The 18,195-nt window shown below is 42.0% G+C and overlaps 1 protein-coding gene across 2 annotated transcripts; it reads left to right on the top strand.

Moving 5' to 3' along the window:
- The first annotated feature begins 3,885 nt into the window (after positions 1-3,885).
- MRPS21 (mitochondrial ribosomal protein S21) lies at positions 3,886-17,178 on the top strand. 2 transcript variants are annotated; one of them, XM_030846508.2, is made up of 3 exons: positions 3,886-3,993; positions 4,428-4,542; positions 16,598-17,178. In XM_030846508.2, the coding sequence occupies exons 2-3, from the start codon at positions 4,460-4,462 to the stop codon at positions 16,776-16,778; spliced, it is 264 nt and encodes an 87-aa protein (XP_030702368.1). In that variant the 5' UTR covers positions 3,886-3,993; positions 4,428-4,459; the 3' UTR covers positions 16,779-17,178. The 2 variants fall into 2 exon arrangements, with proteins under 2 accessions (XP_030702368.1, XP_030702367.1); XM_030846507.3 differs by lacking the exon at positions 3,886-3,993 and adding an exon at positions 4,014-4,211.
- The last annotated feature ends 1,017 nt before the right edge of the window (positions 17,179-18,195 follow it).

Below are 18,195 nucleotides of genomic sequence, written 5' to 3'. Positions count from 1 at the left end.
AGATCCCCCATGCCGTGCAGTGCAGCCAAAAAATTAAAAAACAAAAATGAACAAACAACCCCCCCAAAAAAAGAAGAGTAGTCTAATCATACTCTTTCTGACTCCTTTCCACCACTCAGTCCTTAAATTCTTGCAGCCTAGCGTCCACTGCTATCACTCTACTGCACCTTCTTAAGTCACTAAGAAGATCTTACAGAATTAGAGTATTATAATGTAGCTTCCATCCAGTCAATAGCTAGATCCAGGGGCTTTTACAAAGCCTAGGTACTCCATGCTCTCAGTATCATTTGACACTCTTGGTAATGCCTACTGAAATTCTCCTCCCTTGGATCCCATGTCAGCACGCTATCCTAATTCTCCTCTTACCTATCTGGCAACAACTTCTATATCTCTTAATAGCCTCACTTCTGCCCACTCCAGAGTATGCATGTTCCCTTAGACTCAGCCCTTGGCTCTTTTCTCTAACTACATTCCTTCACTTCAAGGTTTCATCTCCTTTCATGGTTCTAATTATTGCCTCAACTTAGAAGACTTCTGAAGCTTCATCTTCAGTCCCAATCTTTCCTGAGATGACATACTGAATGTCTACATTTCTGCTGGAGAGTTCCATTTACATATTACTAACACTTAAAACATTGAAAATTTCAGCATTTTAGAGCCAAGAGGGTACCATCTGTATCTAATTCAACCCCTTCATTTTATAGATGAGAAAATTTAGGTAGCTTGTGTAAGACAACACAATGTGTCATACGGAACTCATTTTCCAGTCTGGTACCTTTTCTAGTGCTCACCAATCAAACTATTATCCTGCTTTTAGAGATGTCCCGTTCTGCCTTTTTACAACCTCTTTTTCTTCTGTTAATGATGGTACCATCATTTTTCTTTTAATTCTTTAAAATATTTATTTATTACTTATTTATTGAGGCCGCGTCAGGTCTTAGTTGTGGCACACAGGATCTTCATTGCCGCGTGCGGGCTCTTTAGCTGTGGCGTGTGGACTCTTAATTGCGGCATGCAAACTCTCAGTTGTGGCATGCGGGATCTAGTTCTCCAACCAGGAATTGAATCTGGGCCCCCTGCATTGGGAGCACAGAGTCTTACCCACTGGACCACCAGTGAAGCCCCGGTACCATCATTTTTCTATATAACTAGGCTTAAAACGTGGTGTATTTAATCACCAAATCCCTTTTATTCTGTATTTGGAATGTCTCTTGAAATCTGTTTCTTCCTATCCATTCCATTGCCACCTCTCTGGTCTAAACCTTAACTATAGCAATAGCCTCTCTTACCTCTAAACCCTTCTCACTGATAACAAGATTAGTCTTCCTGGAACAATGCTTTGCATGTCATTACCTATTCAATGGCTCCCTGGTATTTTGAGAAGAAAGTCTAGAGCCTTTAGTCAAGGTCTCTGTTTCTCCCTCTGCTCCCCTGTATGATCCCTCTGTTCCAGGTTTTTGTTGTTTTTCTTGTTTGCCCTGAACACTGTAAGCCTTTTTGCCTCTAAACTCCTGTTCATGCCATTCACCTTGCCCAGCCTTTCCTGCTTCTGTTAACTAAGCCCTACACTTCTTTCCATGACTAACTCAAGTCCTTCTCCCAATTATTCGCTCCATTAAAGATATATATGCTTAGTCTTTGGCCCTTTACTCCTTCAAATGAAGTCAGGTATATAAACTGCTTAGTACAAGGTTTGGTATATTGTAGGTTCTCAAAAATGCTACTTTTCCTCTTCTTATCTTTCAAAGTATTTTTATATTTTATCCCATTTGATTCCCATGACAAATTTTGTGTGATTGACAGCAGATATTAGTTCCATTTTACAAATAAGGAAATAGACTGAGCATTTAAGTCAGGGCTTAGCAAGAGCCAGATAGATATATGCTTTGTGGGCCATACATCTCTGCTGCAACTACCCAACTCTGCCATTGTAGCCCAAAGCAGCTATACCTAATATATAAACAAACAGCACAGCTGTGTTCCAATAAAGTTTTATTTACAAAAGCAAGAGTGGAGCTGGATTTGACCGGTAGGCAGTACTTTGTAGACTACTGGTTTAAGTGACTTGTTCAAGGTCATATGCCTCAGTATCAGAATTTGCGTAGAATCCAGATCTCCTGACTTCCAATCCTTGCTTTACACTATATTATGTTGCCTATGTAATTTATTTTGCATTCAATATATGCTACCTTGTTTTACTATTTATATTTTATGGCTACTTACTGTCTTTTGGTAGTCCAAGAATCAGCGGCATGACACAAAGTAGGCATTCAATAAAAGTTTGTTGATAAGCATAATCATGTTCCAGTCTAGCTCTATTTTGGTACTTTGAACCTGGCTTACTCTAAAGCAGGCTTCAGGGTTTTTTCTGTTTTTAGATTTTTTTTTAAAATAAATTTATTTATTTATTTTTATTTATTTATTGGGTCTTAGTTGCTGTGCGCAGGCTTTCTCTAGTTGCGGGGGCTACTCTTCCTTACGGTGTGCAGGCTTCTCATTGTGGTGGCTTCTCTTGTTGCAGAGCTTGGGCCCTAGCCCCAGTGGTTGTGGCTCGCACGCTCTAGAGTGCAGGCTCAGTAGTAGTAGTAGTGGCACAGGCTTAGTTGCTCCGCGGTGTGTGGGATCTTCCCAGATCAAGGCTCGAACCCGTGTCCCCTGCATTGGCAGGTGGATTCTCAACCACTGCACCACCAGGGAAGTCCAAGGCTTCAGTTTTTGTGTGAGGTCTATTAGCATAATTGATGACGATACATCTGTGTGTGTGTATGTGCCTCTGTGTTTTAGGGGAGGTAACCAAAGAACCTTATTACACAAGTACCTGATTAGGACCTACTTTCTTCTGCGCCTTTCCCCACTGTATTCCAGTAGATCTGAACATATGTGAATAACCATAAAATGATATATATGTAGAAGTAACATACGAATAAAATAAAAGGAAAGCTGTTTCCACAATGAGGAAGAAATAAAAAAGGAGTTATTTATACTGTCACTAGGAGACAAATGAGATAGAAGCTGACATAAAAGAGTCTTTGATTCTAAATCCTGCAGGTGTTTCCCAATTCTTGTTTTTTTTTAATTTATATTTTTGTCTGCGTTGGATCTTCGCTGCTGCTCACAGGCTTTCGCTAGTTGAGGCGAGTGGGGACTACTCTTTGATGTGGTGCACGGGCTTCTCATAGTGGTGGCTTCTCTTGTTGCAGAGCACCGGCTCTAGGCGCGGGCTTCGTTGCTCCGCGGCATGTGGGATCTTCCCAGACCAGGGCTCAAACCCGTGTACCCTGCATTAGCAGGCGGATTCTTAACCACTGCGCCACCAGGGAAGCCCTGTATTGATTCTTTCTTCAGTGATTTCACTGTATTTAGTGAAATGTCTGAGAAGGTGATGTTATAGGAATCTGATAGTATGTTCATTTCATTTTTTTTTTCCTTAGTTTTCAGGCAGATGAGGGGGTAAAACTCTTTTCCATCCGGAGAGCAGATCTCAAGGAATCTGTCCTTGGCGAAAACAGGAAGCATGCTCAGGAAGCTTCGCCTATTCTTATTTTCCTTCCAGAAAAAGAAATGGATTATCTATTTAAGGTTTAATAGGATTACAGCAGAGATTGGCACCACATTTTAAATCAACTATACTTCAATTTAAAAAAAAAGATTTAATAGGATTAAGGGGTACGGAATCGGGCTGACCTCTGATGCCGAAGGACGGCGACTCCACGAGAAAGCGAGGAATCCGTTTAGGGCGGAATTTAAGGCAACAAGTATTTGGCTTTGTCAGGTGTTGAGTCCAGGCCCGGGGGTTGGCGGTGGTGGGGGAGGATTAGAGAAACAGCCAACCCCAGCCAGAAGGACGGTTGCCATGGTTTCCACGTAGCTGCATTTCCCTTTCAGCCTCATTGTCTTCGCGCGGCGCTGGAGATCACGCAACATCCGCTTCCGGTCGGGGCGGGCTTCCAGTCGGCTGGGCGCCGAGCGTTGAGGACCTTGTGCGGGGGAAGGGTAAAGTGAGGCGGGTGTGGCGGGAGGGCGCGGTTCTCGCGATTCCCCCCTTCCAAGCACGGAGAGACCCTGTTCCCGGCTCCCACCCCAAACCGTCCTGGGACGAGGAGCGGTAATTGGGAGGGAGAGGGGACGACTGCGGCGCGTCCCGGTCTCCCATGACCGGCCAGATAAAGCTACGTGGGGACGCCCTGCTACCGTCTGTCTTCTTCCCTATGGTAGGGTTTGTATTGGCAAAGAGATCGGGCGAATCTTGATAACAAGTCGCGTATACTTTCTAGGATATGAGGACTTGCAGGTGCCCCAGTCGCGCATGTTCCAGAGCCCGTTGCATTTCCGGGCCCTGAATAAGCTACGTCGTTGTGTATTCTGTTGTGTTTCTCTTTATTAGCTGGTCTCTATACTTTACTACCCCTTTCTCCGTCATACTTTAGGTCCTGTAGACTGAAGACTTAAATCCAAGGTCATGGCAAAACATCTGAAGTTCATTGCCAGAACTGTGATGGTACAGGAAGGGAATGTGGAAGGTGCATACAGGACCCTAAACAGGTAACTGGTTAGGGACCAGAATCATGCCTAGACCAACTCTTGAGAAGTGCGGTGGTTATTCTCTCACTTCCCCTGTTGTAGGTTGTCTCAAACCAGTGCCAGCCCAGGTGTTCACAGCCTTGAAACTTCTCAGACCCTCAGTTTACTATATTAAAAATGAAATTCTTTCCCAAACCTAACCGTGAGGCTTACTTATCAGCCGTCATTCCTTTGATAATGAACCTGAATTCTATCCAAGACTTTAAAAAGAGCCCAAAGGGAAAATCAAGTTATAAAATTGCTAGTAAGCGAAAACATAGTACATGATGTATAGAAAGCTGAGTGAGGGATTGGTGTGGGACAAGGCTAATGGAAAAGATGAACTCAGATTTGGGATCTTAGAGAAGCAAGCAAGAGATAGAAAAGTGTTACAGGTTCAGAGAAAGGTTAACAACACAAGCAAAAACAAGATGGAAATGAACTGGCTGGAGTGGAGGAGCTGTATTGAAAAGTTTTGAATGCTAGGGTAAGAGATGTAGAATGACTCTAATAAAAAACGCCTCACAGTTGTGGTTTCTCAAGAAAATAGTTCCTTAAGCTTCCCTTATCACTAGTTGTAAGGATTTTGAGTTTCACTTATCTTTCTCCCCAGTGAAGCAGAGTTTGGAGAAACAAATGCTTGTTGAGTTGAATTATCAAATAATTATATGAAAGAGATGTTAATATATGAGCTGGTCCTCTGCCTTAAGGCCACTAAGGTGGTAGCTTTATGTCAGAAGTAAGAGAAGCCTAGGGAGATTGAGTTATATTCCTTGGGTTACAATTGTTGAATGGTGGAAAGAAGCATAAATCACAATTTTCTAGTGCAATGTTCTTTGCTCTGTTACTACATTATTGACTAGTTTCTCTGGAAATGGAGAGACCTATGGCAGTCACTCTGCAGTTAAGAATCCTTATTTGATTGGGTTTAAAGATAGGTGGGGTTCTTGGGGACTAAGAAGGTAAATGAAAGAGAACCAATTCTTATCGAAGCAAAGAGTTCTAGGTGTGGAGGGCTGGATGGCAGAGGACCATAGTAAATGAGGACAAAGGTGCTGTCAGAAGCTGTGTAATTGAGAAGCAGTTGCAGGCTGAGGATGATTTGTATGTCTTTTAAAAGGATCTGGTCTTGGGTCAGCCTCTTCTTTCAGTGACTGTGCATGCCAGTCATATCCTTGGGCAGAAGCTGTTCCCTCTGCATTTTCATTTGCGTCGAAAGTAATCAGTTAAGTACAGGGCAGTAAGATAATCCTATTTCATGTTTTTGTATTGCTGCTCATTCCCTACTCTCTTATTTTAGACCTTTAAGTGGCATGTCTGTGGGAGGGTTGAGATGTCTAATGATCTTTCTCTGCCCCTATACTGGAAGCACCAAGTGAATGTCTTTACAGATTCTGAAGTGAATTAGCTAGTGAGATGAAATGCTGAATTTGGGGAAAGGAAGTCTTGTAGATTACCTCACCCTTCTGACCTCTTCCTGTAAGTTTTTTGTTTGTTTTTTGGTTGTGCAGTGCAGCTTGCAGGATCTTAGTTCCCCACAAGGGATGGAACCTGGGCCCCCTGCAGTGCAAGCACAGAGTCCTAACCACTGGACCGCCAAGGAATCCCAAGTTTTTTTCTGTATGATTTATTTTGGTGGATTTAGATGGGTCTTCTAACTAGGGTGACTGTGATGTTTGTATTGTTAAGGGATGTCAAAGGGCAGCTGTTAACCTGATGGTAAAACAAATTTCCAGAGGCTCAGCTTTAGCTCCCCTCACCTCTTTTATTCTTAAAGAACAAATAACACAAAAGCAAGAATTTTGTTTTTAGGTAATTAACTACTCTGATGAAGAACCAAAAAATAATTTGTGCAGCATTATTTATTGAACCATTTCTTACAGTTGTATCAAGAAAGTAGCTACAGGGAATTCCCTGGCAGTCCAGTGGTTAGGACTCTGCCCTTCCACTGTAGGGGGCACGATTGGGGGTGGGGAGGTGGGGGCGTGAACTAAGATCCCACATGCTGTGCAGCATGGCCACAAGGCCAACCAAAAAAAGAAAGAAAGAAAGAAAGTAGCTGCAACTTTAATACTTTTGACCAAAGCCAGGCCTAATAATAGTTTTCTCACATAAATGAGGCAGCATAACTTAGTGGTTTAGAGCACAGAGCCAACTGACTGGTTCAGATCCCTGCTGTGCCATTTATTGGCCTCATAATCTGTGATTAGCTACTTAATATCTCTGCCTCAGTTTCTTCAGTAAAATGGAACTAATAATAGTGCCCACCTCATAGGGTTGATGTGAGGATTAAGTTAGTAATATAAATAAATTGCTTAGGACAGTGCTTGGCACATAGTAGGCATTATGTGTTAGCTATTATCATAATTTGGAAGTAACTGTAAGGGAGTTTTTACCCTTTTGGTTTTACTTCGTGGGTGATTTGTTTATTCATTTGTTTTGAGAGATTGACAGTTTGCTTTAACTGTTTTTTCTCTAATGCTCCTTGATTATCAAGTTATGCTCAAAGTGGCCTGGAGGTGAAAAAATGAGAAAATAATTTAGCTTTATTTTGTCCTGAGGCTCTAGTTGGCTGCTGGTATATTGGAATGACTTTTCCTATACATGCTGGTACTTTCCAACCAAGGCTTCTTCTCTATATGCTAATGCTAATCTCATTTTGAAATAACAGCATTTATTCCCTCTGTATGCACTGCTCCCTCATCCCCCATTTCCACTTACAAAAATTTAAAACCTGAAAAACAAAATGTTTCTAACTTCCTGCCTAAAGGAGTTGATCATCTCTCTATTGATGCCAAGTCTGCAGAAAGCATAAGGCCAATTCACCTTCTGAGAGAAGACTCTTCTTCTATTTTTTTGCCTGGGATTGTTCTAATTAACCTGGAAACAAATCTCTGTATCTCCGCCTCTTATGAAATCCTAATTTAGCAAATACCTTTTTATTTAAGCAACATGAGGGTTTTGCTTTTCCTGTTTTTTCTTTTCTTTTTTTTTTTTTAATTTTATCTGAAAATCTTTCCTGATCCCAGGTGTGGAGTGGGTGTAGGTGAGAAAAAAAGAAATAAATGACAGAAGGTGAGGTGTGTTTGGATACCTTCTGTCATCTGGCCTGGCCTAGTACTATCTTATACCTTCTTGTTCCTAAGAATCTGTTTTCAAATATCTCTAAATTGATTTCTTTCTTCTTTCCTTTCTTCTTCCCTCCTTCCTCCTTTTTGTTAAACAAGAGCCCCATACTTTTAAGATTCTCTTTTTATAGGTGAATTGCAGTTTATGCATACTTTTTTCCTGGGTAGAAATGCTCATTTTAGTCAGAAACAGCAGGAAACTGGTCAGTGTAACGCTATGTGGTTTTTGACCCTGCTGCCAATCACCTGGGGGAATCTTTATTTAAAACAAAAAACAAAAACCCTCGTGATGTCAGGGCCCAACCTGAGACTAAATCAATCTCTCGATGGTGGCGTCTGACCAGCAGCATTTTTTACAATGTCTCATGAGATTTTAATATTCAGCTAGGATTTTAATAGTCTTAAGGATAGAGATCTATGCTTTTTCATTTGTATATTCCTTGCATTTACCAAAGTGTCAGGTGCATAGAAAGCTCTCAATAAATGTCTACTTAATGAATATAAATGTTCCTTTATCTTCTGTCACTCCCTAAGTTTAGTGTTTGTCAAACCTTTCCACTGAAGTATACTTAACAGGAGAGGAGAGTGAAGGAACTATAAGGGGTTCTTCCACCACAAGCAAACAAGGAATTTCTTTTTTTAATCTCTCTTTTTTTAATTAAAATTTTAGGTGATTTTTATTTGTTGTCTTTACGTTTGTTTTAGGGCTAGCACCCCCACTTCCACTCTAGTTAGAGTTGGTCCTCCAGGCAGATGCATTGAATTTATCTAGAGATTTTTGTCTTTGGATAGTACCCTTGGCATTCTATCAAGTATCCTAGGTAAGAAATGTGGTATTACTTTTTCCTCACTCCAGGGATTAAAACACCAACATAGGAATAGATCTGGGCGGGGGGAAACAATTTACATTGCTGAAAAAGAAAAGAATTTGATCAGAAAGGAGAGGCATGGTTAGGCAGAAAAAAAAAAATGAAGAAATTCTGGTCCCAGACACTCAGGGCCTGAGGTGTGATGATCTCGTTTTAGGCTTCCTTATGAATTTGGAAAATTCGAACTTTGTGACTAAGGTTATCTAGGAAAACAGTGCAAGAAGTGCACGGTTGGAAGAAGCCAGCTTGGAGCAAGTATTATGGCAGTGATTTTTATAATCTTTGGGGAGGATATGTATTTTGTCAATGTAGATTTATTCTTTAGGAAGCTGCATTTATGTTCCTTTTTATCTTGGAGTGTTAGATACATATCCTTAAATTGTATTTTAGCCTCAGGAGAAAAAAGTGAACAAATATTTTGTTCTTAAAATAGGCAAGGACTTTTAAGCATCCAAATGTGAGCAGGTTGGTTCTGGAGTGTCCCAGCCTTCCTATCTGTCACTCTGTCAAACACAGTAAACACAGTATTTTCTTTCTTTCCTTTTTTTAATAAATTTATTTATTTTATTTATTTTTGGCTGCCTTGGGTCTTCGTTGCTGCGTGTGGGCTTTCTCTAGTTGCGGGGAGCGGGGGCTACTCTTCATTGTGGTGCACGGGCTTCTCATTGCGGTGGCTTCTCTTGTTGCGGAGCATGGGCTCTAGGTGCGCAGGCTTCAGTAGTTGTGGCTCACTGGCTCTAGAGCGCAGGCTCGGTAGTTGTGGCGCACGGGCTTAGTTGCTCCATGGCGTGTGGGATCTTCCCGGACTGGGGCTTGAACCCATGTCCCCTGCATTGGCAGGCGGATTCTTAACCACTGCACCACCAGGGAAGCCCAGTATTTTCTTTCTCTTTCTTTCTTTTTTTTTTTTTTAATTTATTTAATTTATTTATTTTTTGGCTGCGTTGGGTCTTCGTTGCTGCGCGTGGGCGTTCCCTAATTGAGGTAAGCGGGGGCTACTCTTCGTTGTGGTGCACAGGCTTCTCATTGCGGTAGCTTCTCTTGTTGCGGAGCACAGGCTCTAGGCACACAGGCTTCAGTAGTTGTGGCATGCAGGCTCAGTAGTTGTGGCTCATGGGCTCTAGAGCGCAGGCTCAGTAGTTGTGGCACATGGCTTAGTTGCTCTGCAGCATGTGGGATCTTCCTGGACCAGGGCTCGAACCCATGTGCCCCGCATTGGCAGGCAGATTCTTAACCACTGAGCCACCAGAGAAGCCCTTTTTTTTCTTGTATTGAAGTACAGTTACTGTATAATATTACATAAGTTACAGGTGTACAATATAGTGATTCACAATTTTTTAAAGGTTATACTTCATTTATAGTTATTGTAAAATATTGGCTATATTCCCCATGTTGTACAATATATTCTTGTAGCTTATTTATTTATTTATTTATTTGGCTGCGCCATGCAGCTTTGGGGACCTTAGTTTCCTGACCAGGGATCAAACCCAGGCCCTGGCATTGAAAGTGGTGAGTCCTAACAACTGGACCGCCAGGGAATTCCTCTTGTAACTTATTTTATACCTAATAGTTTGTACTTCTTAATCCTCTACCCCTATATTGCCCCTCCCCTACCCTCTCCCCACTGGTAACCACTAGTTTGTTCTCTATATCTGTGGGTCTGCTTCTTTTTGTTACTTTCACTAGTTTATTGTATTTTTTAGATGCCGCATATAAGTGAGATTATACAGTATTTGTCTTTCTCTATATGACTTATTTCACTTAAGCATAATGCCTTCCAAGTCCATCCAAACACAGTATTTTCTGACACTTTACTTCTTTTCCTCTGGTTTTCCGTAATGTCCTCTGGCTGCCTTTACTGTATATCTCTCTTAAATCCCGGGCTTCTCCTCGTTTCTCTCAGCTTTCTGATAGTTGGTAGTTTAAAAATAAGTTGCATGTTCTGCGGTCTAATTACAACAATAGGTATGAGAGCAAATGAGAGGAGAGGGAGGTGGTTAAAGCTTTAGCATGTTTGGAGCACAGATGTAGTCTTACAAAGGAAACAGCCTATGTGTCTGCACAGTGAGACCACCACAAAATGCTTGTTATATAACCAAGGGCCCTCATTGGTGCCCTGGGATGAAGAGATGGAGAGTGGGGGGTCATTAGAAAGCCCTGCGTGATTAGCTGGTGCCCAAGTAAAGAAAGGCAAGCACACTGGAAGCATGCCCAGTTGAACCCTTTTATTCCTGGTAGGTGAGCTTCTGGGCCCATTGAGTCCTTCTGTGTACATGTTGATCCTGATGTAGGCTGGCTACACTGACATGTGAGTCTGCCACCCCCAAATTCCCCAGCCCAGGCAGCTCAGCTCCTTTTACATAGTCTGTTGAACTGGCAGCTGAGTTCTCCTTAAATGTTAGGTTGCCAGGCGCCCAAACTCCGGGTTGATCTGTTTACTCTAAACCCCTTGGTTGACTAGTCCTTGAACTACCTGTGAAAGCAGAAGCATCATTAGTAACACCCTCTCTATTTACTTCATGAGTTCTACAAAACTCTTCCTACATCCTTTATTAGAAATGAGTTGAGGAGATGCCTCTACTTTAGGGATTCTGGAACATTTGAAGATAATCTGTGCTTTTTCAGGATACCTAGAAAGTGCAAGGTAAGGAAGGAAATCCTCACCTTGCACCTTGGAATTTATTTGGTTTGTGTTTTGGAACTAGAACCATCCAAGGAACACCATTTAGCAACCCCATCATTATGTTGGGGGCCACCGATCTTTTCACTTTTTTCACCTCCTCTAACATTCCTTTGGTACTTTTTTCTTGTCTTTCTTTTCTGCCTGACCACACAGGCATTTACTTGGTAAGATGATCACTTCTGTTTCAGAACCCTTTTGAACCTCCAGTAGGATACCTGAGTGTGTTTCTAAACTCCTCCTCCTTTTGCTGTTTTCTTTCATACTACTTTAAACTGTCTTTGTCATTCCAGTAGGCTCTTCTTCCTAGGTGAAGTCATATCTAGGGTCTCTGTTCTTTTCATAGTCTCTCCTCAAATCCAGTCTCCTTGCCCTTTTTATACTTCCAGTCTTTCCCTTTCAGGAACTTTCTTTGTTGTTGTTTTTTCTGTTTTTTCTCTAATATACTAGTCTCTAGTCCAAAAAGTGGCCTTCATTAAATAGCAGTAAACAGGGTCTAGACAGAAATAAATACTTAATTGTTTGGATCAGTTCCTTTCCCTTTGTGTGCCATGTCGTCTTGGCTTGCATCTTTTTACTCTAATTAAGGAGCCTGGCCCAGCTCTTTCCTCCCTCATTTTTCGCTTTGCCCATGGGCACCACAATAATTTGTCTTTCAAACCTCAGTGGTTTTTGTTTGAGAAGCAGAGTGCTAGGATAGGATATTGAGAGTATAGGATATTGAGAAGCAGAGTGCTATTTTGTTTGAGAAGCAGAGTGCACTAAAGACCTGAATTCTACTGCTAGCTGCATTTTGTGATCTTGGGCAGGTCCGCCTCTCTAAACTTCAGTTTTCTAATCTGTAAAGAGATGACGGGAACGCCCCTGGTGGTCCAGTGGTAAGATCCTGCATGCCACGTGGTGCGGCCAAAAAAAAAAAAAGATGACATTACCTGCTTAATCAGTTTCATAGGATAATGATTAGGGTCATGGATATGAGAATGCTATCTAAAGTCTAATGTGCCATTTTAGTAAAGGTAATATTGAGGCCTTCTGAGCTAATATTCCCAAGAACTGTGTCTGTTAGAAAGTAACTTAATCCCTTGAGCTGTGGACATTTGTCAGTCACCAAGAGGATTCATTTTTGTCATACATTTACTGATATTTGCTCTTTTGCCAAGTAGTATATTAAATGCAAAAATGAAAGACTTAATCTCTAACCTTAGAAAGCACACAACCCTGTAAGGGAGAATTTAAAAACTAAAAAACCAAACATGGCTAAATATAATACTGTCTGATCAGTGCTTTAAAAGTGTACTGTGGCATTGGTTCTCCCTGGACCATTAGCAGCAAAATCATTTGGGAACTTGTTAGAAATGCAGATTCGTGGGCCCCACCCTAGACCTGTGGAATCAGAAACGAGGTGGCACAGCAGTCAGTGTTTTAACAAGTTTTCCAGGTGACTGTTGCATGAGTCTCAAAGTTTGAGAACCACTGTGCGTTGGGAACAGAGAGAAGGAGTGATTAATTTCTCCTGGACCAGTTTACAAATATCATTACCCGTTGATCTGGGCCTTTGAAGAATAAATAGCCTTTCATAAAACAGAAAAAGAAAGGAATCATATTCTCAGAGAACATCATGAACAAATGTAAAAAATACATGTGTAGTGTGTTTGGAAAACACCTAGTTCAATATGACTAGACATAGGCTTTTTAGGGCAAGTTATTAAAGATAAAGCTAGAGAGAGAGAGGGTGAAGCTCAATTGTTTAGGACTTTGAGCTTAGACTAGTGGTTCCCAAATTTATCTGCACATTGCAATTACCTAGGGAACTTAACAAACCCTGCCCGTGTACCTCCCCTCTTGTGACTTAATTGGAATGTTTTAAAGATCCCCAAGTATTCTAATGTGCAAACAAGTTTGGGAACCACTGGCTTAGACTGTTTTGTTTATTGGGAAAGATTTTTTAACATCAGAGTACACAATCTGATTTATTTTTTATAAATTTATTTATTTATTTATTTTTGGCTGTATTAGGTCTTCGTTGCTGCGTGCAGGCTTTCTCTAGTTGGGTCGAGCGGGGCCTGCTCTTCGTTGCGGTGTGCAGGCTTCTTATTGTAGTGGCTTCTCTTGTTGCGGAGCACAGGCTCTAGGAGCACAGGCTTCAGTAATTGCAGCACGCGGGCTCAGTAGTTGTGGCTCATGGGCTCTAGAGGGCAGGCTCAGTAGTTGTGGTGCACAGGCTTAGTTGCTCCGTGGCATGTGGGATCTTCCCAGACCAGGGCTCGAACCTGTGTCCCCTGTATTGGCAGGCGGATTCTTAACCATTGCGCCACCAGGGAAGTCCCACAATCTGATTTATGTTTTAGGACAATAATTGGTGTAGGGAAGGAGAATGGAAATAGGGCAGCCTGTTTACCCTTCACAATTCAAATAAGGTATCCGTTAGAAAGCTTTCATAACCACCTTCTTATCAAGTCCAGATTATATACCTCTCCTGTGTGCTTCCCTTATCTTTGCATCTATCACATTCTATTGTAATTCTTACATAATTGTCTTCTCTACTAGACTGCAAGGGTAGGGAACTATGCCTAAGTTTGTTTTATATCCTCAGCATTTAACACAGTGTCTGGTACAGAGTTGGGATTCCATAAATACTTATTGATTAAATGACCAGTTAGATGATTATTTCAGTACAGGTATAAGGACCATAATAAGAGCTGTAGCCATAGGGAAAGGAGAGAAGGAAAAGATCTAAGAACTATTTCAGGTTATAGAATGTATAGGATATTGTAAATGTGAGTGTAGGAAGTAAAGGAGAAGGCCTACTCCAGGAACATGGTGAGATTTTTAGCTTGACTAACTGGTGATGCCATTAGCAGAGAGAGTACAGAGGAGGAAGAATGAATTTTAGGAGGAGATAATAAAATTGGTTTTTGTGGGGTTTAAGGCAATTGGAAACATCAGTCTAGTTCTAAGATAAGATTGGGGCTAGAGATAATGATTTAAGAGTCAACCAGTGTCTGGGTCCGTTCTCAAGTGTGGCTCTACATTAGAATTACCTGAGGGGTGTTTTAAAATATACCCAGTGTATAACCCCACTGGAGACCAATTAAATCAGAATCTCTGAGGAACGGGACCAAGGCATGAATGCTTTTTAAAGGCTCTTCAGGAAATGATTGCATTGTGCACAGGGTTGAAGCCCATGGTAAAGTTTAAGGGAATCATGTAGAACCAAAAAGGAGGTGGTTTACAGTCAGAATCTGGAGGGATACCAACAGTTAAGGGTAAATTAGGAAGAAAGCCATCAATGGAGACCCTTTTGTGCGCCAAGATACTGAGTCTTTGGTGCCCTACTTTTTTTTGGCTATGTTGGGTCTTCGTTGCTGCGCGCAGGCTTTCTCTAGTTGCGGCGAGTGGGGGCTACTCTTTATTGCAGTGTGTGGGCTTCTCATTGCGGTGGCTTCTCGTGGTGGTGGCTTCTCGTTGTGGAGCACGGGCTCTAGGCGCGTGGGTTTCAGTAGTTGCAGCATGTGGGCTCAGTAGTTGTGGCACGTGGGTCCTACAGAGCACAGGCTTCAGTAGTTGTGGCACACGGGGCTTAGTTGCTCTGTGGTATGTGGGATCTTCCTGGACCAAAGATTGAACCTGTGTCCCCTGCACTGGCAGATAGATTCTTAACCACTGTGCCACCAGGGAAGTCCCCTGGTGCTGTGCTTTTCTATTGTACAACTCTAGTGTTGGATCCACATGACTTCTGGGCATGACTGTGTTTTCAACAGAACCTGAATTATCTACTCCTCCCACTTCTGGGAGTTGGCAACAATTCCCTTGCCTCCCATCTCCCTGCCACTAAAACCTAGACAAACTGATCTTACAAATCAGCAGGAGCCTAGGAGAGGATCCCAAAGGATAGTGGTTCCCATGTCTATTCACATTTGTAATGTACCCAAAGCTCAAATCTTTTCAAGTACATGTTCAATCTATTATTGTTATCTTGGGCTTTTGGTATAACATACCAGCAATAAATAGGGTTTCCCACTGAGCGAAAGTAGCTGGTAGTTTCTTATTTTTATTTCCTTCTGCTTTCCCCCTTCCAGTTATAATAGCCATGTCTCAACTTCTCTACCTCCAATTGTGTTGTTGACTTACTTTTTACATGTAATGAAAGGAAAGGGTAGGCAGGAATGGGGTCATGTAAACAGTGCCAGGATGGAGGGCAGTAGCAGCAGGTGCCTCCAGACCTCCTCAGGACCAACTGATGATGAGTTGAGAGGGAGAGACAAGTTTCAGATTGGAGCCAGAGCTCTCAGGAGCCCAGGGATAAGGTAGGTTATAGAATAAACCCCCGTGTCCTCTTGGCTCAGTGAGAACAACGGGGCTGGTTTGAGTTAAGCGTGTTATGAATCCAAGAGAAACTGTGTTGTAAGGAATTAGGTGGGCAGGAAAAAACAAATTGAACTAAATTAAGATTAATAAAATACGGTTTCTGTCTTCAGGGATTATTAGTCTAGTGAGGGAGACATTTGTATAAATAACTAACAGAATGGCAAAATGAAATAATCTCTAAATAGGTATACAACAAAATTATTTTCTCTAAGAAGATGAGAAAGCTTTTGTGGAGAGATGGCATCTGGATTTAGCATCAAAAAGATGTGGAAAATCTCAGAAGGTTGGCAGCTAGGGGTTGGGGATGGCATTCTAGGCTGAGGAAGCAGTGTGAGTAAAGACTTGGTATTAATGTGTGTTCAGAGAGTAGTCAGTAAATTAGTGTGGTTGGAGCATGTGGTACATGGAAAAATCATGGTTGAGGCTGTTATTTTAATGCTCCCATTTGTATCACTGTTGTGATAAGGGCCTCTTCTTTCCCTGTATTAAGTGGGCCCAGATATTTCTCAGACTTACAGACTTCAGCTGCATCAGCTCTTAAACACAGTAGGGGTGGAACTACATTCTCCACTAAGGACCACATAGGAATCACCCCTAGTTATTTTTTCCTATTGCAAATGACTTACCCATTTGAAAATTCTGAAATGGCCCCTTGGTTGAGACTCACTGCCATAGGGAGCCACTGTTCTTTTGGGTCTGTGCCATATCCCTCAGGTGTGTTGTGGTAGAAAAAAAAAAAAAAGGTTGAGAACATGACCATGACTATAAACTCCCCAAGAACAGGACTATATAATTAATTGCCTTTTTATTTCCCCACATATTACTGTTTGGTGCCTGGCCTCTATATGTTGGCAGTTAATGCTGTATTGTCACTATTTCACACCATTTTTACAGACACCAGTTATTTGGTCAGTTGACTTCTGATCATTGTGAAACTGGAAAAGAACAATAAGGAGCCTAAGCCTCTAACTTCATTGCCTGTCTTTATACAGAATCCTTACCATGGATGGGCTCATTGAGGACATAAAGCGACGGCGATACTACGAGAAGCCTTGCCGCCGGCGACAGAGGGAAAGCTATGAAACCTGCCGGCGAATCTACAACATGGAAATGGCTCGCAAGATCAACTTCTTGATGCGAAAGAATCGGGCGGATCCGTGGCAGGGCTGCTGAGGCCTGTGGATAGGAGGCCCCATGTGAAAATCCTTATCCAGCTGTCTCCACCTCTTTTCTTTCTCCCACCCCATTTTCTCTTACCTTTCTTACAATAAACTCACATATATGCAAGAAGGCCTGCATATATAGAAGCAGTCCCACTAGTCAGCAATAGACACTTTCTTGTATTAAGTCAAAGAGAAACCGAGTCCAAAAGTAGTCTGGGAGTAGAATGGTGGTTGCCAAGGGCTGGTGTTGGGAGGAGGGGAATGGGAAATTATTGTTTAATGAGAGCAGAGTTTCAGTTTGGGAAGATGAAAAAGTTCTGGAGGTGGATAGTGGTGAGACTTGCACAACAACGTGAATGTACTTAATGCCACTGAACTGTACACTTAAATGATTAAAATGTTAAATTTTATGTTTTGTATATTTTACTGTAATTTTAAAAAATTATTTATTTATTTATTTGGCTGCGCCAGGTCTTAGCTGCAGCACACAGGATCTTCGTTGCCGCCTGCGTGACCTTTAATTGTGGCATGAGGGATCTAGTTCCCTGACCAGGGATCGAATCTGGGCCCCCTACATTGGGAGCATGGAGCCTTAGCTGCTGGACCACCAGGGAAGTCCCTATATTTTACTGTAATTTTTTAAAATGTAGTCTGAAGTGGGAAATTTTTTAAAATGTAGTGGAGTATATCTACCATGTCTAATTTTTATGAAACCCAAAGCAAGATCTTATTATTGGAAAACGATCTATTCCTCTTTACTGAACTGCCTTCCAACTATTAGGTAAAAGGAAGAGGAAACATGTATATATTTGGAATAAATTCTACTTCTGAAACACCCATCAACCAGGGTAGAGAGCTGGAACCCTTCCCCAAAGGAATCCTTAAGACAGTCTAACATTCACCCCTGTTTTGTCTTTCCTGTGGTTTTCCTAAAGGAGGCTAGTGGAGGGTTGGTAGAAAAGAAAGCCGTAGATGGATGGTAGGAAAGAGAATGGGGGAGTGTTAAGAGAAAGAAGGGCACAAAGCCAGAAATACCTACAGCAGTGGTTCTCAAAGTGTGATCTTCAGATCAGTAGCATCACCTGAGAAATTGCTAGAAATGGAAAATTTGGGACCCTACTTTAGACCTTCCAAATTGGAAATTGAGGTTGAAGCCCGGCAATCTATTTTAACAAGCCCTGCAGGTGATTCTGATGCAGGCTAAAATTGGAGAACCATTGCCCTATAGTACTCAAAAGAGATTCCAGGTGGAGGTCCCAACTACCACCCCTGCCCTCCTCAACAGGCACTCCTGGGCATGGGACTCTTGACAGCTGGGGCATCTGACCACTGTGGGAAGACCAGCTGCTCTGCTTCCTCTCCTGCTGTGTTTCCTCTGATCTTGGTCCCCTAACAGCCATGCCTGCTAGTATAAGGAGAGTTGGTGC

The sequence above is a fragment of the Globicephala melas genome, chromosome 1 (assembly GCF_963455315.2).
Source record: "Globicephala melas chromosome 1, mGloMel1.2, whole genome shotgun sequence".
NCBI lineage: Eukaryota > Metazoa > Chordata > Mammalia > Artiodactyla > Delphinidae > Globicephala > Globicephala melas.
The sequence above is the reverse complement of the archived record's forward strand: the minus strand, read 5'-3'. Positions and strand labels throughout refer to the sequence as shown.

Excerpts from the sequence above, each read along its gene's own strand:
- MRPS21 (XM_030846508.2), top strand. The coding sequence starts at position 4,460 with ATGGCAAAACATCTGAAGTTCATTGCCAGAACTGTGATGGTACAGGAA. Across the intron at positions 4,543-16,597 it reads GCATACAGGACCCTAAACAG|AATCCTTACCATGGATGGGC; the intron begins GTAACTGGTTAG and ends GTCTTTATACAG.